The sequence below is a fragment of the Balearica regulorum genome, chromosome 4 (genome assembly GCF_011004875.1).
Source record: "Balearica regulorum gibbericeps isolate bBalReg1 chromosome 4, bBalReg1.pri, whole genome shotgun sequence".
In the NCBI taxonomy this organism is placed as follows: Eukaryota; Metazoa; Chordata; class Aves; order Gruiformes; family Gruidae; genus Balearica; species Balearica regulorum.
The window spans coordinates 8,994,255-9,017,388 of NC_046187.1; the positions used below are offsets into that span (position 1 = coordinate 8,994,255).

Consider the following 23,134-nt stretch of genomic DNA (forward strand, 5'->3'; position numbering starts at 1 on the left):
AATGTTTTTTTTTTGGCTAACGCAAACAAATGGATTACCTTTATCTTAACATCATCTGTTTCATCTCTTTCAAAGAGTTCACATATTTCACTCTTTCCTCTCCACATCATCTCTTTCCAATTTTATTATTTTAAGCATTCAGTGGGTCTATTTTTTTGAGGTACCTACTACTGATTTGCTTGTAACAGGAGATCTAACATTCTGTAACTTCCAAATCCTCAGCAAAACTGCTTTAAAACTGCTCATCATTGTGTTTGCTTGAGATTGTTTTCGGACAGCAACCTCCTAGTAACTCTAACACATCTATCTTCAGAAAATTCACTATTAATTAACTCTCAAAATTAACTCTTTTGAGACCATCACTGACTACATAAGGCAAAAGTTCCTCTCAGAGTGCATTATTTTGCTTTTATTAATACTAATGAAATAGCTTGTCAACTGGACAACTGCTTGCAAGATACAAAGATACAACTCTCTAGTCATCCGCAATATACTACTCAACATTGGTAATGGCTTGATTGGAGTATTGTACTGTTTTCAGCACCACAGTTCAAGAATGATGGCACAATTAGAAAGAATTTAAAGGTGAGAAAGCATAATAATTAGACATCTTAAAAACAGTCAAAGAAGATTGAAAGACTTGTCTTACTTTGTAAAGAATAAGAAAAGTGGGGGAAGGGAAAAGATGGTGAAATAAAAGTTTTCAATAACTAGCACTGTGACAAAGAATGTAGTAATCTTTCCTTCATACCTACAATATTTCATACCAGAAAACCAGGTTTATATTTTAATAGTAGGTCAGATGTGAGGAAAAAGGGTTCCAGTGATAAAGACAGAAGAGAGAGGACTGCCTAGAGTACATTAGGAGTCTAGTCTCTCTGTGCTGCCAGTATCCAAGATAAACAGTAAATCAAAAATCACATAGTAATCATGTCTATCCAAGCAGCAGCTGCTCAGCCAGAAACTTCACCAAGTCTTTCACCTCACTTTTTCTACCATATTACAATTGTTTGTCAATCCTGGAAGTCCTAGGCTCAAGCTTAGAGATTAAGAAGTCTCACAATCTAAGGATATAAGTGAAGCACTAGAAGATGATTAGAGCTCAGAAAAAAATCCCTGAAAAAGTCAACAACAGACACTGAAGCCAGCAGTGCCCAACTAGGAATCAATAAACATGTGGCAGAGCTAGCCTACACAGGAGGTCATAATTTAAATTAATTTTTCCTTTGTGAAGATGGTTTTGAATGTGTGACTGAAGTACACTCACCACACAGTAAAATTCTGAGTGTAAGCTTACCACTGAGCTCTTGAAGAAAGAGCTCACATAATACTACGAGCTAACTTCTCAACCATCCTGACCTGGGTTTGGAGTTCAGGAAAAAACCAAAACATTTCTACTTGATTTCTGACTGATCCCTAGAGAAGTTTGCAAATATGAGTGGTAAAAGTTCTTTTCCAAAAGAACACAGGTATGTGTGAAGGACTTTTTTCTTTTCTTTTATACTTTGAGACTCTAGTAGTAGAAAAAAACCCCCATAATTTACTAGGTCACTGTTCAGCAGGTTTTACTTACCAACTCTACTTTCTCATTGGCCATATGTAGTTGCCGAGTCAACTGTTGAAAGCCAGTCAGTTGATCCTAAAAAGAAGATTCAGAGCTTCTTATAAACGTTATAATCAAAAAGAGTCTATAGAGTTTCATAGTCAACTGAAAACATTTTAAAAAAAATTATACGTGTTGCAGGAAATTCAATATGCCTCTGTAGATGTTAATTAGATTGCTTTTAGCTGTTGACCTAGTAATCTGGCAAATTAGATTTACTACAGAAAAGCATATCTGAATTTCATTCAGTTACAAATTGCCTCCTTCCAAAACTCATATTGTCAAAATACAGAAGCATACATGAGTAGTGCCTTTAAAGAGCCACACATACTATGATGCTACCATATGCATTTTTGCTAAGGACAGTAACAGACATGTACTCCTTAATTAAAACACGCCTGTATCGACACGTTGAATTTGCTCTTTGCCATATAGGATGTCTTGTGTCCATAGAAAAAAAAAATTGTTCAATTCAGTTCTTGAATCTCCGTATGTGAACTCTGTCTTCCTAGGAAAACTAGCATAACACACACACAAAACACAAACAAGCAAAGAAATCATCTGCAGCATGCCAAGTGTCTTCAGAGCATAGAGAGGACTCAAGTCCCTGAGCTGGAATATCTACTAGTTGTGCTGTGTTTAACAGCCTCAAGGCCAGGTATATGCCAGAAACCTATTCCAACAACTCCCTTATTTACTATGTCCAACCCTTACAATGCTATCCTATTTCACCTTTGCTTTCTGTCAATTCTAATTCTAGCTGGTTTTACCTATTTCTATTTACCTCCGATAGCTATTTTCTGCTCCTCCATTGAAAACAAAACCTAAAATAAAAAAGTCTATTTAACTGAAAAGTCTTTTTCTGTGGGAGACAAGTAGCATTTAAGAATAAAAGGCAGCTCAACCTCATTCCTGTTTCAATGGCATTAAAATCCAAGAATTTTGTTACCAATGAAAAGGGGAATCTGACAGCCCTAAATCCTCCAACAGCTACAAATGACTCTGAATGCTCTACTGTGTGTGTGTTACTAGTAACTGACAATAATCTAATAGAAGGAACAGGAGCAAAAGGTTGGAACTACATGTAGGTAAGAGTCCTCATAACTATTACTTGAAATAATTATGAAACTTGACAGAGCACAAGAGCTGTGCAGATATTTTTCCTGTTTCTCAAAAAAGACCATATTGCTGAGGTGGACTTAATACCACAAAAGAACAGAAATCAGCAAAAAAATTAATTCTGTTACATAGGTGAACCGTAACTGTGGCCCCAAGTCTAGTGTAATTGAAAATGGAAAGCAAAAGTTAAAAGTCTGTAGCATCTCTTTACAGACCTAGAAATATCTGTAGCAAGGTACCTACAGACATGAAGTTTCTATTAGTTCTTCCCACACTGAGCATCTTTATACAGCTTGTCAGAGCAAAACAGCTTCTTTTCTGAACTAAGATTTCCTGAAAAGCCTTCCCCAGAAACAGCAGAAGAGAAACAGGCTGCTAAACACAAGCTAGCATTAGAAGAATACTGGCAAACTTTATTTTTTATCTGTTTACATGTTTCTTTACTGAAAGACAACAGGAAACGGAGACTACTTTTCCCACTATCCCACTTCGACCTTACCAGACAAATTTCAGGATTCAAAAAACATAGGAGAAAACATGAAAGACTTCTACCTTAGAATTCAGAAATCTTTAGCAGCTTTTGCAGATGTTGCACTCTATTGAAGATTTCCAACCATCCAATTCAAACATACAATTATCTATATGCATATGCACATGCATATCTTGTGCACATACACATATATATATGCACTAACACAAAGTGCTTTCCCCATGTTCCTGCCCATGTATTTGAAATAAAGAACTTTTCCAATCATAACGGTGCATTTAGCTGATGAATCAGTGACCACATCTGACCACTCAACTTCGCATGACTATTACGGAAAACAATTATCAGTACTGGTAGAACCCCCTCACTTCGGTTTGACTACACACAGACCCAGAATCTCTACAGTATAGAAAGCCATTCCAAAATTAACAAAGATAGAAAGGAAAATTACTTTCTGCTTTTGCCTTTCAGCCATGTGAATCTGCGTTTCAGTCATGCGTTCCTGGTACTGCTGCTGGATTCGATCACGCTCCTGTAATACAGTCTGCCAGAGCTCTATTGCTTGTTCTTTTTCCTAAGTTACAGAACAATGATTTGTATTAAATATTCTATTACAGCCCATTTACCTTCATCTATCGTTCTCTACAAAGAGATCTTAATTTCTATTTTGAAGAAATGCCATTTTCTGTACTTCTCTGCATGCATTATAACTACACAGACAAAATACCAAATTCAGACACAGAAAAACAGATGCTTACAAGTTCAAATTCCACCTACAAGATTCCCAGATTTTTTTTATAGCTCAAACTGTTTACTGTAGGCCTACAGTAAATATAATATTTTCAAATGCCAAAATTCAGCTGTCCATTTAAGTTAATCACATACAGCAGGACTGATACATCATTGTAATAAGCTGAAAAAAATTTCCTTATCTTTTCAGATGTAAATATTATTTTCTATATCCCACATATGCTTGCCTTCTTATATCACATGACAATGTTTTTTATTAAGATGACAAGTAACTACAAAACCCTGAAATGAACAAAGCCTTTCAGTAGTTTCCTGGTCAGGAATTCAATATAAAGATCAAGGCAACTAGGTAAAATTATAGGCACAAATTAGTACTAAAAACTTCCTATATGAATCTAGGAGAGAAGTTCCTTCAGGTTTTTAAGTTGAAAGCATAACTACTTGTTTCTTTAGCAACAGAAACTCAAGGCGGCCTCAAAATAGTCTCAAGAACTCTGAACAAATTAATTCTGAATGAAGAAATAAACCTGTTTCCCCTCATCTGCCACGGCACAAGAGAAATAAAACAATACAAATGTTTCATCTCACACACTTGATTCGTCAGTTGTAGTTGTTCTTGAAGGTTTCTCACTATTCCTTCATCTCCAGGAATATCAGTTCCCAAAGGCATGAAAGGAAGAGCCTCCAGTTGCTTCTCAAGAGCCTCTTTCAACTCTGCATGCAGTCTGAAATTCAAAGAACTGAGTTCAGCAAAGTATTTCTTTAACACGGACTTTTTTAACAACTGAAGTATACTGTACCTTCAATCTGTACATGCTATTTACTTCTAACTCATATTTAAATCTATGAAGTTATGTTCTATAAACACAATAGCTTGAAATAGTTTAATATCTAGTTCTAGAGATATGGTTAAATCTCCTAAACCTGGTGCTGTAATCTGTATTAAGCACTTGAAGATCTCATAACCATGAGCTTAACATTAGAGTCTTTAACGGTTAAGTAGATTCAAAAGATTTCAAGGTCCCAGAAAAAGGTTTTTTAAGGTTTGGAGATCAAGAAAAACAGAAGTAATAAGAGAGCAGTGCAATTATTTACCTTTCATTTTCCTTGGTGACTTGTTCAAATTTTAGTCTCATCTCACTCATTTGTGCCTAATACAAAACCATGCAAGAGGAAGCACTCATTTAAGTGACATAAACTTTGATTTTTTTTTCATCTTTTAATTCTGACTGAAACTGTAAAAGATGGACAATTTAATTCAGCATAATACAGTAAATGAAAGTCACATTCTTTTTTAAGGAAAGTCACAGGATGCCACTTAAATTTAGCAGCTGCTACGTCCTGTTATACCTGAGCATTCAGAAGTTTTTATGAGCATTATACTTACCTTTTGGAATTCTTATAGCTCTTACGGATTGATTCCTAAATAACTCAAGTTCTTTCAGGGATACAGTGAATAACTCTCACCTTTTATGAGGTAAGCATTTGAAGTAAGAGTTTAGGAATTAACTGAGGAGAAACTTCAGCAACTCGAGTCAAATGGACTGTTTTGTTAATTAAACAATGCAACAAAACCATAGTGCTTCTATTGCCTTCTGAAATCAGCCAAGCTTGAAGACTGTATTTCCAGAATCTTTATGATGGACAGATCAAACAAATTAAGTGCACTAAACCAAAATCAGAGTATAACTTCTGCATGTAGATCACAAGTAAAAATTTGTTTCTGTATGCCACAGCTTTTAATTATTAAACATTTCATTTTGCTTTTTGGTGATCATATGAAGCATTAAAAAGTTTCGTTTTTCTGTGGTTGAAAGGAATACAGTCTGCCTCCATCTCAGCCTCCATGATAATAAACATTTAAAGAATTATTTGAATCTGAAAAATTATTAAGAATTAAGAAGGCTGAGTATATCTACACTTGCAGGACTGAGCTGGACAGCATAGCTAAGATCAGACCTGTAAGGAAAGTGGGAACAGCTGCCTCATCTGACCATCACCTAGGAAAATATGTGCAACCATATCAGCACGTCTAGAGAAATAAAACATGCATGTTTCATTTCACAACACTACTTCTCCAAACGCACCGTAATCTGTGCAATTTAGACAATCCCTCAACCTTTCACAGAAGCTCTCTGTTCATCCATTTGAGCCAGACCACAGTCCAGCAAGTTTGTGAAGCATGGCACAGGCATACTTTCCTTTACTGATAAAAACTAATGGCCCAGACATTAACACTATAAAATACTAAGAATACATAGTCTGAAACGTTAGGAACATACATACCTGATAAACATGCAGCTGTTCTCTCATTTCTTCCAAGTGTTCATCATACTCTGTGACTAGAGTTGACAAGCTAAAAAGTTGAATAATATGCTTAGAATAAATTTCGTAAGTGCTCAAACATTGTTCTGATAATTACCTAGTTTTACAGAATTCTTAATCTAGAGAAAAGAACAAAACAGTCACGTCTTTATTTCCAAGCTCGACATTCACTAGAATCAAATGAACAAATTTAATTACTACTTTCAAAGTATGATCATTAACAGGAAATTTCCTGTATAACAGAACTAGAACATGGGACATTATATATGAGCATTAGTACAACATTAGTATTTCATCCATAGAACCTTAAACTATCAAAGACTAGACTTTGCTACCACTTTTACATACAACAGTAAAGTAGCCTATAAGACTACATAAAATAATGTAGCTCTACTTATATACTTTTTCCTTCCTAATATTTTTTATAATTGGCATCAATCATAGAATCAGAATGGTTTGGAAGGGACCTTAAAGATCATCTAGTTCCAACCACCCTGCCATGGGCAGGGACATCCTCCACTAGACAGTAATTCTGAAAATTCTCTATTAGTCTGGAGTGATAATGCCTTAAAAGCTAACAAGAAAGGTTATTTTTGTAACAGACAGGAAATTACAATGATTATTAAACAATATATTTTATTTACCAAATAATCAGAATAGTATCTAAAAACAACTGCTACAGGAAGAATTTTACAGACCTCCATTCACAAGTTCTCAGAGCTCTGAACACATGTACATAAGACCAGGTTCACCTGGGTATTTACGCTTTTAAAAGCACATGGCAATTTCTTTTGAATACTTTGTAGTATTCCCACTTATCGTTTGGAATCAGTTACCTTCGGTCCATCATCCTGGATCTCAATATGCCATCACCACGAGCAGCATTTTTCTGTAATGGTACACTTCATGTATTAGTACTTGCACATGACTGCATTTAGTTTTAAATTTTTATATGCAACCCAAAGCTGTTGTTCTGCCTGTACTGTAGTCATACACAATAACCCACATGATCACTTCCAGGCCTATGGTAAAAAAAAATCCTTGAGCATTGGTCCAATTTGAAAAAAAGTTGCAATTCTTTTTTCCCTGGAGATGCTCTGATATAAAGCATAATTGCATATGAGCTGGAATCATCTTCCTCTTAAAAGAACAAGCATAAGTTTGTGTAAGTGCTAAGTTCATTTCCATGCATCTCTGCATCAGGAAAGCACTGATACCCTAGCTTCTGCAGGCTTTCAGACGGGCTTACGGTACCCAGCACAAAAATGTTATCTTCACATGAGACCAATCTCTTAGAAAACTCTATAAAATTGAAAAAGTCTACTAAATTCAAAAACAAGTGTTATTTCAGGGATATGTCCTGCGTATGACAAACTTTTGAAAATGCACCAAAAACCCCCAGAATTCACTATTATGACAGTTTTATTCTGCCTCTGCTTGGAAAAACAATAAGCAAGTCTAGACTTGTGTGACGGACCCAAAGCAAGATCAGACCATGTTGAAGTGGGCTGTGCTCTATGTATGCAAAGATGTTTGTCTCAAAACCTCATCACAAAATTTCTTACTACTTCCATCCCCGCGTTCACATACCTGCTCAGCAGTAGCTCTCAAAATCTCATCTTTTTCATACTGTCGAAGTACCGTATTTAGCCTGGGATCTGAAGAATACAAAGTTTGAGAATCATAGCTACAGCATGAGCCATTATCTAAATAAACCTGACTGGCCGTCAGAAATATATTTGAGTGTAGTGCTTTCAAGGCATACAATGTGCTTCATAAAATTCTTCCATTTAGCACAATTATTTTAATTAAAGTAAGACTTGAAAAAGCCTACAAAGACTATGTAATAATGAATTCTATGTCTTTCATATTCCTTCTGTTTTCTTTTAGAAAAGGAAGTTTCTGCCTAGAAAGCCCACAAACACATCTTAATGATTCATGAGGTCTAACTGCAACAAATCACATTGTGTGTCCAATTCAATTAGCTGGATGTCTGACAATTAACCTGTTGTTGGGAACTCAACCCTGCTGTTCTCAATAAACTTTCAACAAACTTAGCTCAAGAGAGCTTCATTAATAAATGGATCTGAGCACTCAAGTATATCCAGAAGAAACCCAAACAAGAATGAAGAACTGCAGTATGCCAGTATCTGCATTTTCTGAAAGAAGCAAAGCATAATGAGCAATGAAATTTCACACTGCTGAGCTGGGAACATCAACAAAGGCATCACTCTTGCTTACTCATCTAACTTTGGCTACTGGGATTTCAGAGATTACTTGTATTACAAATGAATGAACCAGCAGAAGGTTGAAGGGAGAAATAACAGCTCTTTCCATTTGTTCATGGAGTGTTCTTTGATCTAACACAACCACAGCATAACCAGCTGGTCAAAAGATGCAATTACCCCACTGTATCCAGCACTGGTACAACCTCACCTCAAGTACTGCGTGCAGTTCTGGGTCCCACAATTTAAGGACACGAAGGTCCTTGAACGCGTCCAGATGACAGCAACAAAACTGGTCAAGGTCCTACGAGGAGTGACTAAGGACTCTGGGCTTGTCTAGAGAAAAAACTAAGGGGCAACCTCATTGCTCTCCGCAGCTTCTTGAGGAAGGGAAGTGGAGAGGGAGACAATTATCTTTTCTCCCTGGTATCCAGTGACAGGACGCATGGGAACAGTTCAAAGCTGTTCCAGGGGAGGTTTAAACTGGACATTAGGAAACACTTCTTTACTGAGAGGGTGGTCAAACACTGCAATAGGCTTCTTAGAGAGGTGGTCGATGCCCCAAGCCTCTGAGTGTTTGGACAATGCCCTTAACATGCTTTAACTTTTGGTCAGCCCTGAAGTGGTCAGGCAGTTGGACTAGATGATTGTTGTAGGTCTCTTCTAACAGAAATAGTCTAGTCTATTTTATAAGAATGAGTGACATCTTTGTAACTGGAATGGGTAAAGAGGAAGAAAAAGTAAGTCAGGAAGGTAACGCATACATTTTGATTTAAAACAACTTCTTGCCTATTTTTCTTGATAGACATCCCATGGTTCTTTTTCTGGTTCTAACCTTCTAAAGGAGGATATAGCAAAAAGACGGAGGGGATAGGAAGGAGGTAATAGTAAAAGGATGCCAAGGAACAGGAAGAGGAAAGTAGCTGCTCCCAAGCAGTCAGCAAACATGAGAGGCCATAGGTGCAAAAAGGGACAAATCTTAAACGCTCCTTACAGATGTACTCACCTTCAACAGTGAATCATTAAATACATTCTGATAAAAGTTTATGTATTTAGTAGCCTATCTCAAAAACACGTAATAGAATGAATTATTATTATTCACAGGGTTGGCTGCTGATACTGGAAAAAACATTCAGGTAAAACTCAATTTGTAACTGATCAGTGCCAGAGACTAGCATTTCATTCTGAGAACCTTCTTTACAGTTACGAACTTAACACAACAAATATTTATTCTACAAAGCTAAATATAATAGTGCTGTGTATTACACACATTCAGCATTTTAGAACTCTGATTTCACATTCATGACACAAGAAAAACATGAATCCATATATCAGACTTAGAGTAGGCCTCAAATAACTTATGCTTCAGTTGGCATGCAAGCCAACTTCCAATTTGTCATTTGGCACCTTTCAAAATGTATGAAGTTTTTGAAAGAGAAAATTGAACTCGATAGAAAAGGCAACTCCTACCACTTCACAGTGAATTTAGTCTGAGCTCTGTATAGAGCCTAAAAATTTACAAAATAAGAAGCTACACACAGACAAATTAAATACACATGAAAAAACAAAACACCAATATTTGAAAATCCATTATTTGTTCACATCACAGTGTAACAAATACCCATGCAAAGCTCAATAAAGATTTGGACTTTTGAGACAGGATGACTCTGCTGGCTCAGAAGGAAGTTTTTCTGCTACTAAGGTCATGGGAATCAAGAGCTGGTCTTTCACCTTTGGCCACGCAAAGCTGTCATACAAAGTTTAGTATCAATTGAAATTTTGATCTTTGAGTGATGTACAGCCATAGCATTTTATGCACTGTGATCTTGTCCTAGTTCCTGCTGTGCTAACAAGTCTTCCTGCAGCGCTAATTAGCAACAAGGACAATAACATTCTCAGGACCACACATCAACCCATTCTCTATTTATAGGAATATAAACTGTGCAGAACCAATTTTTGCCAGTATTTTGCTAGTAATAATTAAATGGTACTCTGATTCAGTCATATTAAGCTTACATTAAAATTATCAAAATTATAACAAATAACACATAATTAAAAATATTGATTTTGGTCTGTAAAGCAAATTTTATGAGCAACTAGCAAGACAGCATTTTGCCTTTCAGGTGTAAGCTAAGCACGGGAAATACAGTAGCTTCTTAAATAGAGAAAAGAGGCATTATCACAAAAAAAAGTATCTGTTTTTGGCTATAACCCTCATTTGCAGTTTTTAATTATTAGTCTTCAGGTAACTAAAAATTAGTTTTGATGCTGTTATTCACTAAAAGCTACAGAATATCAATCTTCATTGCTACAACCATAAGCAAAGGGGTTTCTACGCTCTGTAGAAATTGACCCCAGCTCCTAGAGACAGCGTCCAGACCTCGGCTCCTCTGCTCCATCCTTCGAACAGCCCCGGGGCAGCACCTGCACCAACCGCCATGTGTCAGGAGCAGGCAGGCAGCCCACGAAGCCGACTGCTCGCAGAGACCTCACCTGGCTCTCCCCCGCTGCCGAGCTCCATGGCCATGTTTCCAGTGGAAAGCTTCACCGCCGCTAAGAGTTCCCCCCACAGGAAAGCCTGCAAAAACCCGGGGGAAAGCGGGTTACTTCAGCCGCTCGCCACCCCTCGGTGCGAGGCAAAGCCCCACCGGCGGATAGGAAAGATTAGAGCCACTCGGGAGAGAGACAGAGGCAGTAACTTCCAGGCACCGAAAACGCAGTCCCCTCGCCTACCAGCTCGCGCTTGTTTCGTGAACTAAAGCCGGGGCTGGGTGAAGCGGGAGCAGTATCCATAGCCTTCCCCTCTGAACCTAACCCTTCCCCTCAGCCCAGCACAGCAACTCCGCCGCCGCCTGAGAGAAAGGGCTCCGGCCGGCACGGAGAGCACCCACGCGCCTCAGCAACGGTTACCCTCCTCGCGCCACGTCCCGCAACGGCTAACGGCCAGGGCAGGACCCGCCTGGCGGCAAGGGCCGGCACGCGCTCACCTACTCGTCTCGCGAGTCGCAGACACCTTAGCTCTTCCCTTGGCGACCAGCTCGGCCCCTAAACTGCGCGTGGGTCACGTGGCAGCGGAACGCTCGAGCCCGCTAGAGTGCGCGAGCCGCCGTGCGTGACCGGCAAGGAGGGAGGGGTCAGGGAGGCTGTGTGCGCGTGCGCGCTGGAGCTCTGTGGTGGAGGAAGTGTGAGGTAAAGGCGCTCGGTTTCGGGGAGTTGAGGTGCAGTGGGGGTGTAAGGAAGCTTTTATTAAACTTTTCTCAGGAGCTTCTAGGTTAAAGATAAGCGCTTATGCGTTCAACTTCTCTTCGGGAAATGGTACTGCTGCTGTTCTTACTGGCTGTAGTAGTTGGGGGCTAAGCGAAACCAGGAACGGTTTCAAGCCCTCGGGGAGCTTGTGTCTGTGTCTAGTTAATGAAGTCCTGACTACGGTAAAAGCTGAAGTCTCGTACACGATTTCTATCTTTTTCTCCGTTCTTTTGGAGCAATTAAGAAAAACACCCGTATAGTTATTTCCTGTTTGTTTTTGCCCTTGTTGCCAGCAAGGGTTGGTTGATAGAGTTTGGAAGGGAAGACGTAAATCCCCTGGGTAGAGACAGCCGTGAGGTGATGAGGGCGGCAAGCAGCAGGAACTTTCTCCTTGCTGGTGAGGTCTGAGTGTCAGCTGAGTGCTGTCAGCTCTATGTAGCTTGAGGCTGTGCAGGGTGAGTGCTTCTAAGTGGCTGAGAAGGTACTCGCGGTAAAACTATTTCATTTAGCGTCTGCATCTCTTTACAGTGTGTTAATAACTGGCTGAGGTGTAGTGTTAAAAGGTAATTAATGGTCACCTCTTGCTGTTTTAATTTATTTTTATACTACTGCTGTGTGTTGCTGGTTTTATTATAATGGAAAAGCATGCTAGTAACCAGCTTACATAAGTCTATGCAATGTAATAAACTTAAAAACTTGCACCAAGGGCCATTAATTTGTAAAATCTAGATTTGCTGTCCATTAAATTGTGCTAGGTAGAACTCTAACAAAAGCTAGTAAATGTTTTGCATTTCTCCTTACTACTTTATGATTCTTTTTAAAAAAGCATGCTCTTCTATTCAAGAGTAATATTGGTTTACGACAATGGGCTAGATCTTCAGTATGTTCATTTCAGTACACTGTAAGCTGTCCCTGCAGGAGTTAAGTTTTTTAACAAGATGCCCTTTGCTGCTCCTATAGGCACAGATAAGAATGTGATAAGTCTCTTGTGTCTTGTCATTGTTTTAGATATAACAGTAGTGTTTAAAGTAGTTTAGCAGATTATATTATTTCACTGCTTTTTTTTTTTTTAAACTTGCTATGTTGTGATTCTTTTCCTGAGATGACCTTTCAAATCTTGTGCACAAGGAGATACTTCACATTGCCTACTTCAGTCAGGAGTTGTGATAGCAAATCATGTAATTCTCCCTGGATTTTAAGATCTTCCCAGGCTACTTTTATTAGAAGACTATATTATTTTAAAACATTATTGAAATCTGGCAGTATTTTCAAAGAAGTGTTTCAGATATTTGTCTTGACCAGTGAATGCAAATAGTTAAATATATTAGCACAAACTGAAAATAGAATAATAGAAGGAAATATTGACTTCTAAGTGCATAATGTTAATTTAATAGTGTAGTATAAAATGAGTTCACAGTGCTTTATTAACTTTCTTAGATGCATCCATCTACTCTTAAACTTTACTCTTTTGAGTAAGTGATCCTGCTTGTGGAATTCTGTCTTGTTTCCTTTCACAGTAAGTGCGCATAAGGCTCGTGCACTCCATTTACAGGAATTCTGTTCATTTAAAAAAACACTAGGAAGGGCCTTACCATCTGTGGACACTTCATGCTCATGCTGCTCAGTGTTTGCAGCTTAGAAAATCAGAAACACTTGCCTATGTTTCCTGTGGATTAATATTTTCTAGATCAGTTTAAGGCTAAAAAGCCCATTGAATATGTTTGAGCAGCTGTTTGTGTTGTGAAAGGGACTTGTTATTTAACATATTGCTCTTTTATCTGGTAGTGTACATTGTAATTATTGCAGAGGAGTTGTCACTATGTTTGCTTAGAATACCTTTTCTTACTAGTTCTCTCTCTTTGTTTTAACATGGGGATGATTTAGCTTTGCCTGTTTGAGTTACTACTCATACTGGACTATGAGCCAGTTTCTGCGGGCTTAAGAATGGTGTTAGGACACTGTTGGGTGTCTTCTCTCCCCGTGGTTTGCACAGTGACTCTTTTCCTTCAGCTTGCGTCATCTTGCTTCCGGAAAGTTGCCACTTGAGTTGGAGTGCATGTTAATGATGGTAGTCTTTCATAGTTTCTAGGGCTATCCCAGGTCGCTTGCATAAAGCACATCTGATGCTTGTCTAGCATATCATGCAGTTAAAATGCTGACATAAGAATTTAATTAGTTTTCAGTTTATTTAAATACAACCTTGTCAAAAGTGATAGTCCAGTATTTGACTTTACTTTTTTAACTGGACTTCTTAAATTAAGGTGTCTAGTTACTAAATCTGTTGCTTCAAATTTTCTTTAATCTGTCACACTTCTTTGGTCACATCATCATCTCCTTGATCATGAATATATCTACTTGCCAAACATCATTCTAGCTATTTTACAGACTTGAACTCAAAGAGAGGTCTGGTGCTTTTCAGCACAAACATCAGTGAATGGAAACTGGCTAGTGCGACTGTAGCAGAGGGTATCAGACATGGTTAACAAGTGAGGCTGTGGCATATAGGGAGCGTGATGCATGTGGTTACATTCTGTATCATGTACTACAGCTGTTGATATCACCTGCAGCATGTGGTAAGTTATGCTTACCTTTCTGTGAGTTGCAAGAAAATGGGTATGTGGGTAGAGGTGAAATAATGCAATTTAGTATTGCCCACTGAAGGAAAGGTGATTACAACTTAGCTACTGAACTAGCACCTCTCTGGTCACAGGACTTAACAGCATGTGCGTAATTCTCAGTCAGGCTACATACTGCCAGTTCCCTTCTTGTATGGCTAGGATGTGTGTAAGGGAATAAATCAAGGATCACTTTTTTGGAGATGGGAAGGAACTCATAATACTGAGGAGGGGAGGGATAAGGAGCCATAAACTTGTTGGAAGCTGGGCTCCACTGATGCTTTTGCTTATTAAATAGATTAAGGCTATTCTTAAGGTTTGTGCAATTATTTCAAAGTAGCAACAGCTGTTGGAGTGCAGTGTTCTCTGTTCTTGCTGCTCTGTGAACATTCAGTGTGTTTAACAAGATGTGCTTGCAGTTTTCCTTAAAATCCTGTAGTTTGGCTCATTTGCAATAACCCCAGAGGAAAGTTTTAGCTAATTGTTTCATCTTCTTGCATCTCAGACTCATGGAAGTTTTTTCTCAATGTATTTTTTTTCATATTACTAAATTGTCTAAGATCATGTAGCGGAGACTTTGTTTATTTGTTCTCTTGATAAATATTTCTGGTGGTTTTGGAAGGTGTTTGTATAGGTATGTAGTCAAAAAGCCTTAAGCTTGGTAAGACTTCAGAGTGATTTGTAACCATGCAGGTATAACAACCTATGAAAAACATTCATTTAACTGTTTATTTAGTTGCTTTATCAAGCTAAACTATCCCAGCTCTTCCGATGTCTAAAACCATGATTTGATTATTGTCTTTTTAAGAACGTGTGTGGTTTTTTCCTGGCCAAGCAGTGTATGTGGTGCTGACATGGAATCTCAGACAATTTTTGACAGAAACTTCCTTTCTCATTTATGTAGTACAAGAAGATGGAATTTACAATTAAACACACATGGGATGGCTTACCTGTGAGCCATGAGCCAGTAACTATTGTGCTGAAGTCAGACAATGAAGGGCTGCTAATGGAAGTTAATGCTCCCTTCTTTAATGATCCTCCAGCACCACTTGGAGAACCAGGGAAACCTTTTAGTAGACTGTGGGACTATGAGGGTAAGTGTAATTGTTCTGCTGCAAATATATCTGATTTGTGTAGACACTGATGTTCCTCTGTAGTTAATATACCTGTCTTTATTTAAGAGCTCATGATGGTTATTTTTTCAAACTGATCTACTTGTTGTGAGTGTATAATGTCTAATTAAATTTGTTTTCTTTCGTCACAACACTGCTTTTAAAGATCAGATCTGAAATGTAAAGTAAAAAAAAAAATTCTGCAGGGAAGAATTAGGTTGTAATCACTGCTTTACCCTTAAACAGCTCCTTAAGTAACTATAAGCCACATAGTATATTCAGCTGTAAACCACCCCAAACTATTATCAAAGAGTAATGCTTTTTTTCTGGGTGGTGAATTGATTTTCATCACTGCTGGCTGTAAGGTGAGTGGTTGTTTTATTGTAGTGCAACAATACAAATGACTGGGAAAAGAAGAAAATATGTCATGTCCCTCAGTGGCCATAAAGAAATAGAGTACGATGAGCTGGATTGATTTCAAGAATGATGATGATGATCTTCCTGATCCTGCCAATAGCATAGCCACTTGTCCTGGTTTCGGCTGGGATAGAGTTAATTTTCTTTCTAGCAGCTGGTATAGTGCTGTGGTTTGGATTTAGTATGAGAATAATGTTGATACACTGATGTTTTTAGTGGTTGCTAGGTAGTTGTAGTGTTCACACTAAGTCAAGGACTTTTCAGCTTCTCATACTGGCCTGCCAACGAGAAGGTGGGGGGCACCCAAGAAGGTGGGAGGGGACACAGCCAGGACAGCTGACCCAAGCTGGCCAAAGGGATATTCCATACCATATGATGTCATGTTCCATAACTGGGGATTGGCTGGGAGACGGTTCAGCTCGGGAACTAGTGGAGCATTGGCCCCAGGTGGTGAGCAGTTGTGCTGTGCATCACTTGTTTTGTATATTCTTTTGTCATTTTTATTATTATTCTCCTCCTTTTCTGTCCTGTTAAACTGACTTTATCTCAACCCACAAGTTTTACTTTTTTTTTTTTTTTTTTTGATTTTTCTTCCCTATCCCACTGAGGGTGAGGAGTGAGCAAACACCTGTTTTAGCTGCCTGCCAGGTTAAACCACAGCAGCACTCAAACTTAGTTTCAGGGTTACTGATATAATCTCTGGAATAATAGAGGCTTAACATATTTGAATATCAAAATAATTTTGTGGCATATATTTATAAATGCATTTGCAGTAGGTAAATAGAAGCAAAATCCTAAAGCTAGGTTCTACTTTTGCTTGAAGAAGTAGAGAGCAATAGCTAAAACATTTGTCCATTTTAATCACTTTTCCAAAGTATATTTGAGGAATAGGAAAGTGTGAAACAAAGGGCAGCTTATAAAATATGATTTGAAATGGTACCCAAATGGAATAGGGAATATTCTTATAGTAATGCTGTTTTCTTTCTCCTTTCCTGTCAATATTTTCACTTTTACCTTTTGTTTTGAATAATGCAAGAGTTTAATGTTTCCAGTAGTTCTCTACTTCCTGATTATTGAGCTAGTCTGATTAAAGCTCTAGTAGAACAGTATTAGCACCTCTTTGATATTATTATGCTAAATAGGCTTATGTAAAAATAAAATTGTTATCAATCATATCTAATTATAATTCTAACTAAAGTTTTCTAATGATGTCATTGCTGTGAGAAACACCATTATAGTTCTACATTGTGTTCCTGAAAGGTCATTCGGCAGTCACACCTGGCTTTCAGGTACACCTGGAACAGTAATCTCATCTCCAAAGTATCAGCCATCTGTGGGGGGGAAAAAACATTTAAGACCTGAATGCTTTCTTACTGTTTCTGAGATCTAGCAGTCTTAATTATGGGGTGTGTGCTCTGCTGTGAGTGTATGTTCCTCTCTCAATTTTTTTTTTCTGGTGCTCTGCATCCTCAGGCTACCAGCAAACTCAAGACTTCTGCACTTAAGTGCTCTACCTGGAGTGCATGCTGTGAGTATGATTGACTAGGATCACTCTATCTTGGTCAGCTTTGTTCACAGCAAGCATACTAGCTGAAATAGCTGTGTGCTGATGCTTTTCTTACTACATTGGCAGTTAATATTAGTTAGTAGACCCACCATTTTTCTGCTGCATCAAGATCAGTGTTTCCAAAGCTGGAGTTGGTAAAGTAAATAAAATTAGTACAGCGCTTTATAAAGCTTTTTATGATGATAGGCATTAAAAGCTCTTGAAGGTACAATTGTGGCACAGCATTTCAAATAGTTAGGAAACTGTCGGTACCATGTACATATCTAGACAAACTCTGGCATGGCGTAGGCCAATATTCATGCAAACAATTGTTTTAGTGGGATATGAAGGTGTCAGGACATTGCAAAATAGTTAATATGAAATACTGACAGCCTCTTTCTTTTTTTTTTCAGTTGTAGAAGCATTTTTCCTGAATGACAGAACTGAACACTATTTAGAAGTTGAACTTTGTCCGTAAGTACAGCACACTGGAAAATGTTAATTTGTGTTTCTAGATCTAATGCTTGTAAGATACATGTATGAGGAAGACTGGTTACAGAAATTGTTCCAATATGGGGAATGTACACATTTGTGGCAGAACAGTACACTAATAACTTGGCATCATTTTAAGAAAATTGTGCTCTGATATTTTTGACAGCCATGGACAACACCTAGTGCTGCTGCTTTCTGGCAGAAGAGGAGTATGGAAAGTAAGTGGTCAAGTACATTCATAATGTACAGAAAAACTAATTGATTTTAGGCACTCGTTGCCTGATTGGAAGGTGACATTACCTCTTTTTTTTTTTTTTTCCCCTCCTTTAACAGGACAAACTTCCTTTAGAGTTTGAGGTGACCAGAATGAAAACCAAATGGGAGGGTAAAGCTCATCTTCCTTGGAATTACTTTCCACCGTGCACTAACAAGTTCAATGCATTTGCAATTCATGGCTCAGGAGAAGAGAGAAAATATGAAGCACTTTATCCTGTGCCTCGACATGAACTACAGGAAGGACAGAAACCAGATTTGTAAGCATGAAATGAGCTCTTTTGTAGTAATGTTATGCTATTGGAATACGTAAAAAAGCTAATCTGGTTTTCAGATTGAGTGCCTCCAGTATGTTAATTATACTGCTTAGCCCCCGATCCATTGGTGCTGTACTTTGTATAAAGCACTGTTAGCTGTAATTAGTGCTTGATTTCTATGTTGTCCCCTAGGTGCATAGAAAATGATGCATTCAACACCATTGGCATCTGTTTTATCACCTTCCTGAGCTAAATCATAGATAGGTTGTTCTACTCTTTCCTTGCCTCCAGCACCTTCTGAAATGCCATTTGGTGTTAGTTTCACCAGATACATTTCCAGTAAATCTCTTTTGCTTCTCCCCTGCTGTTCTAAACAACTTCACCTCTACAGATGGCTCTGTATTATGGAAAAATTTGAAAAAGCAGACTAAACTGGAAAGTATAATAAAAAGATACCCAGTATCAATAGAAAAACTAGAATATCTTTATTTTTAAATTGTGCTTTGGGCCTTTCTGTTTTCTTTGACTGTGAGGCTGAGATGATTTGATAAAAACTGCTACTTCTGGGCATCTTGTATAAATGAACTAGCTCTGGAGGGTACACTATAGTTCTTATGCAAGCTTGTTACTCAAGATACAATGACAGCCAGGTAAGGTAAATTTTAGGTAAGTTACCCTTTTTTGCCTTTATTTAAGAAAAACTTAGCTTCTGCAACTATTTATTAAAAAAAATAATCTAAGCTATTGCTAATAAAATACATTCTCTTTATCAGTGTTTCATAAGAAATAGATACTTTTATTTTTCTGTGGTAAACTGGAGAGTGCCTGTAATATTTTTCAGGAAGGGATTCTTTCTATTTTTTCTATAGTACCTCTTCTAAAAAAACCTCTGGTTTTTTCCAGACATTGGTAGTAGATACAATTTTGTGAAGAGGTTGCTCCTTGCTACTTTCATTGCTTTTAGTTTACTCTTACAAATTACTTACGAGTAAGAGAATTCCATTTACCTTTTAAAATTATTAGTGTAGTGTCAGATGTTCTGTCTACTATTTGGCAGTTGTTTAATATAAGCAATAATTAGCAATTGGCTTCAGCGTCTTCCTTCTACTGTTTCTATGTGGTAGCCTAAAGGAGAAATTCTTAGCAAGAACTGATTGATAATGTTTAAAAGAAAACAAGACTTCTAGTCTTACAGGAAAAAAAAAATATTTACTACCTTCGTTATCCTATCCAGCCTTCCTTTTTTCTGTAAGGAAAGGATATCCATATGATATGATTTTTCAATTGGTCAAGAGTTGTAAATTTTTACTCTTTTGGAGTGTGGATATGTCAAAAATCAGGATATCACTGTGTTCTTGCTCCGACTGCAGTTCCAGGCAACATAAATTGAGGGAGTTTAAAAGGTGAGCACTTTAACTTCATTTTATGCTGTGTGATACTTTTTCATAGTTTAGGATTTTGCCCTGTGTTTTCCAGTACAGGATTTTTCAGAAACACAGCAGTGTGTGTTTATTTATAAACTCAAGTTTTGTAAAATGAACACATGGAATGCTGGTTACATTCTTGTTCAAGAAAACCTGAAAATAAAGATTAATTAAGCCTATTGAGGATGCTGCCTTTTATTAAGACACAAACTTAAAACTTTTTTTGTTTATTTCTCCTCTCCTACAGTCATCGCCTGGAATTTTTCAAAGATTTGAACCTGAAAGGACTAATGGGAGAAGATTGGAAGCAGCCCGAATCAGATATATGGAAGTTTCTCACTAATTAAATGGATTGAGGCATGCATTTTTATAGCATTAGGGTTGGATGAAGCTGTATGGAAACAACTTCTTCATTCTGAGCAGTTTGTAAATAACAGATTAGTAAGGCTTTCCTTGACACCAAAATCACTGATCAATCTTAAAATCAACTGTAAGGTATCTGGGCCAGTTGATTCTAAATGTATAAAGTGTGTAACAGCTTGTGTTTCAGTTCACCTGGGTATAGAGTCTTCCATCTGTGCAAGAGATGAATCTGCTCCTTCCAGTGAAGGGGAAAAATGTGCTAAAGTTACAGCTGTGTTTTCATGAGAGCTCAGCCTGACGAGGCCAATATCTGGCTTGCAATCTTTGTTTCCTGTAGTTGCCGTATATCTACTGTGTTTTTCACTGATGCTTGTTTGTTTCATGGCTGTTGAATGAGATTCTTATGTGCCTAAATTTTTTAATTGCAATCAGGAGAAAGAATACCTCCTTCAGGAACAGAAAAGAATATAGCTGTCATTGCATTTTGTGGCCCAGTACTTGCATTCCAAGACGCTGTGGAGGTATAACGCTACCCTTTCCTATATCTTCCTATAACTGAAGTTTTCTCTTGCACAGTGCTGAAGAGGGAACTTAAACTGTATTACTTTATTAGCAGACCTCTCTCCTTCAAATTCCATGTGGAATTTCTAGTGATATTTAGGTACAGAGGGTAGGTTTAAAAAGGTTTTATGTATTTCAGGAAAAGTTTCTGGAATAAATAATGCTTAGTAAAACCTTTTGGTATAGTTGTGTGCCTACGAAAGCTTGTTTGTTCCAAGACCTTGTCACATCACCTTAAGAATTCAGCTCAGACGTATGAGAATTTTACGTGAATGCCACTTAATGTTGGAAATACTCTAATTGTATGTGCCTACACTTTCTACATATGGGCATGAATATTTTTAACAGTATTGAATACTGTTAGATGGTAACATCTAATCTGTAAACTCACAGGACTTACAAATGAGATGTTTCTTTTTTGTCTAGCATAGTAAGTGCTGCTTGATTGTGGCTGCTGACTTGATCCTATATAAATTAATGTAGAAAATGGGAAGCTTACCTGCTAACAGATCCTACATATGAAAAATAGGTGACTTAAAAATTAAACTTTTTTTGTTTAGTTCAGAATGAGGATTCAGACCAAGACATGGTCCTCAGTCCTGTGAGAAAGATTGTTTTGCGAGTCTGAGAGAATATGACTCAGTCATAATTGAGGGAGTATCTTTAGGAAGTTATGCCCTGAGGATGTGGTATTTGGTCTCATCCTTTTGTGTAGCATTTTCCATTGAACAATTTAGAATCTTACAAGTTCCTGGAAGGGACTGGTGTTCTTGTAGTCTAATGTCCTGCTTAAAGCAGGTCTATTGTTGAAGCTAAATGAGTTTGCTCAGGGCCTTGTCAAGGTTTGAATAACTCCAAAGATGGAGCTTTAAATGCTCTGGGTAACCTGTTTCAATATTCAACTAGTTCTGTTATGAAAACTTCTCTAATTACTATTTCCCATGCTGCAACTTGTGTCCATTGCCTTTTGTCCTTTGTGCATCTCCAAGAAGAGTGACTTTTTCTCTGTAACTACCAATTAGGTAACTGAAAATAACTCTTAAGTCCCCATGGGTTTCTTTAAATGTTGTCATTCTCAGTTTGCCTTTTGTGACTCTCATTAGTAAGCACCTTCAACTCCGATAATACTGACAGACAACTTAAAAGTGTGGCTTGGGTTATAACTCAGAGGCAGAAATGCTCCCAGGCCTTTCTTGTTTATTTAGCTCATAAATGATTCTAAAAATCTTCCGTGTAGCTTTGAACATCAAAAAGCCTGTAAAATTTTGCACAAGACTGCACTTTCTAACTCATATTACTAAAAAGATTCTCTGTTCTCTTCTGAGCTTGTATGTAGTAATAACCACAGTTTGGTGGTCATGTTTTCTTTGCTGTCTTTAAATTCAACTCTACCTGTAAAGCCTGCCTGAGAAGAGAAGATGATGGGAATATCCTGCCTTTGTGAAGAATGTCTCGGTGTGATTAATATCTGAGAGAATGTTACTTCAGAGTTTTTGTTTGGCTTTAGATTCCCTCTTTGTACTTTGAGTTTTGTAGAAATATACTTTCAAATTTAGGGATATTAGGCTTTTTCAGATGCAAATTTTGGTATGTCACTGCACTCAGCCATCCAATTGTTTTTGCTGTCTTTTAATTAGACATTATAGATTCCTTGCTATAAAGTGCCATCTGTTGAAAATTATAAGTATTGTACATTCAATTGTTCAGCTTCTTTTCTACCTTCAATCCATGTACAGTTTTCTAAAGAATGACATCAGTCTGAAATATTGAATAGTCTCATAAATGTTGATTAAAAACATCTTCTGGATACTGATATCTCAAATTTGCTTTTGAAAATTTTGGTCAAAAGCAAAAAAACCCCATTTCACTAAACTTTTAGACATTGTTTTAAACAGTTTGTCAAATAAGTGTGTACAAAGGTTCAAAATGAGTTTGCTATTTTTTTCACAAAGGTTGTTTTCATGTGATGAATGATGTTTTGTATGCAAAGGACAGTAAATCAAACTATTTATTCAGAGGCTTCATCTCACGTTCACTCCCACTTCAAACTGACTACTTCAGATTTGAATTTGGATGCAAATTATAAACTTTGAGGGAAATAGATTACTTTCCCTACATAAGTAATTTAAAGTAAAATAATTGTCTCTGCAGTACAAAATGTAATGCTAGATGCTTCTGAAAATGGGAATTATCGTACTGCCTTTATTCAAGGCACATGCTACTCCACACTGCTGTCAGTTGGTTGATTTGTATGTTTCTAAGCTTTAAATGTCTGTTTGAACTGTAAGTGCTGAGTTTCATCAGAAGGTTTCCATATGG

The 23,134-nt window shown here is 37.5% G+C and overlaps 2 protein-coding genes across 9 annotated transcripts in view; one reads left to right on the plus strand and one right to left on the minus strand.

Moving 5' to 3' along the window:
* Positions 1–11,634, minus strand: part of SCLT1 (sodium channel and clathrin linker 1) — a 49,514-nt gene extending 37,880 nt beyond the window's left edge. For 2 of the 3 annotated variants that reach the window (XM_075751145.1, XM_010307611.2), the window contains exons 1-9: positions 11,497–11,634; positions 11,003–11,087; positions 7,875–7,942; positions 7,121–7,173; positions 6,246–6,315; positions 5,055–5,110; positions 4,552–4,684; positions 3,661–3,783; positions 1,574–1,639 (exon numbers count right to left, since the gene is read on the minus strand). In XM_075751145.1, coding sequence (XP_075607260.1) covers positions 1,574–1,639; positions 3,661–3,783; positions 4,552–4,684; positions 5,055–5,110; positions 6,246–6,315; positions 7,121–7,173; positions 7,875–7,942; positions 11,003–11,036 — 603 coding nt within the window. In that variant the 5' untranslated portion in view covers positions 11,037–11,087; positions 11,497–11,634. The remainder of the gene's footprint in view (positions 1–1,573; positions 1,640–3,660; positions 3,784–4,551; positions 4,685–5,054; positions 5,111–6,245; positions 6,316–7,120; positions 7,174–7,874; positions 7,943–11,002; positions 11,088–11,496) is intronic. The other variant, XM_075751144.1, reaches the window with a different exon arrangement.
* C4H4orf33 (chromosome 4 C4orf33 homolog) lies at positions 11,477–22,637 on the plus strand. Of its 6 annotated transcripts, none has more exons than XM_075751154.1 (6): positions 11,477–11,617; positions 15,275–15,464; positions 17,859–17,919; positions 18,104–18,155; positions 18,271–18,470; positions 20,139–22,613. In XM_075751154.1, the coding sequence occupies exons 2-6, from the start codon at positions 15,284–15,286 to the stop codon at positions 20,236–20,238; spliced, it is 594 nt and encodes a 197-aa protein (XP_075607269.1). In that variant the 5' UTR covers positions 11,477–11,617; positions 15,275–15,283; the 3' UTR covers positions 20,239–22,613. The 6 variants fall into 6 exon arrangements, with proteins under 6 accessions (XP_075607269.1, XP_010305922.2, XP_075607268.1 ...); XM_010307620.2 differs by lacking the exon at positions 11,477–11,617 and adding an exon at positions 11,655–14,328; XM_075751153.1 differs by lacking the exon at positions 11,477–11,617 and adding an exon at positions 11,666–12,210.
* Positions 22,638–23,134: the final 497 nt, after the last annotated feature.

What these genes read in the sequence shown, in the direction of transcription:
- C4H4orf33 (XM_075751154.1), top strand. Translation starts at nt 15,284, where the DNA reads ATGGAATTTACAATTAAACACACATGGGATGGCTTACCTGTGAGCCAT. An exon ending in TTAGAAGTTGAACTTTGTCC is followed by an intron (nt 17,920 to 18,103) that starts GTAAGTACAGCA and finishes TATTTTTGACAG; the next exon opens with CCATGGACAACACCTAGTGC. An exon ending in GCAGAAGAGGAGTATGGAAA is followed by an intron (nt 18,156 to 18,270) that starts GTAAGTGGTCAA and finishes CTCCTTTAACAG; the next exon opens with GACAAACTTCCTTTAGAGTT.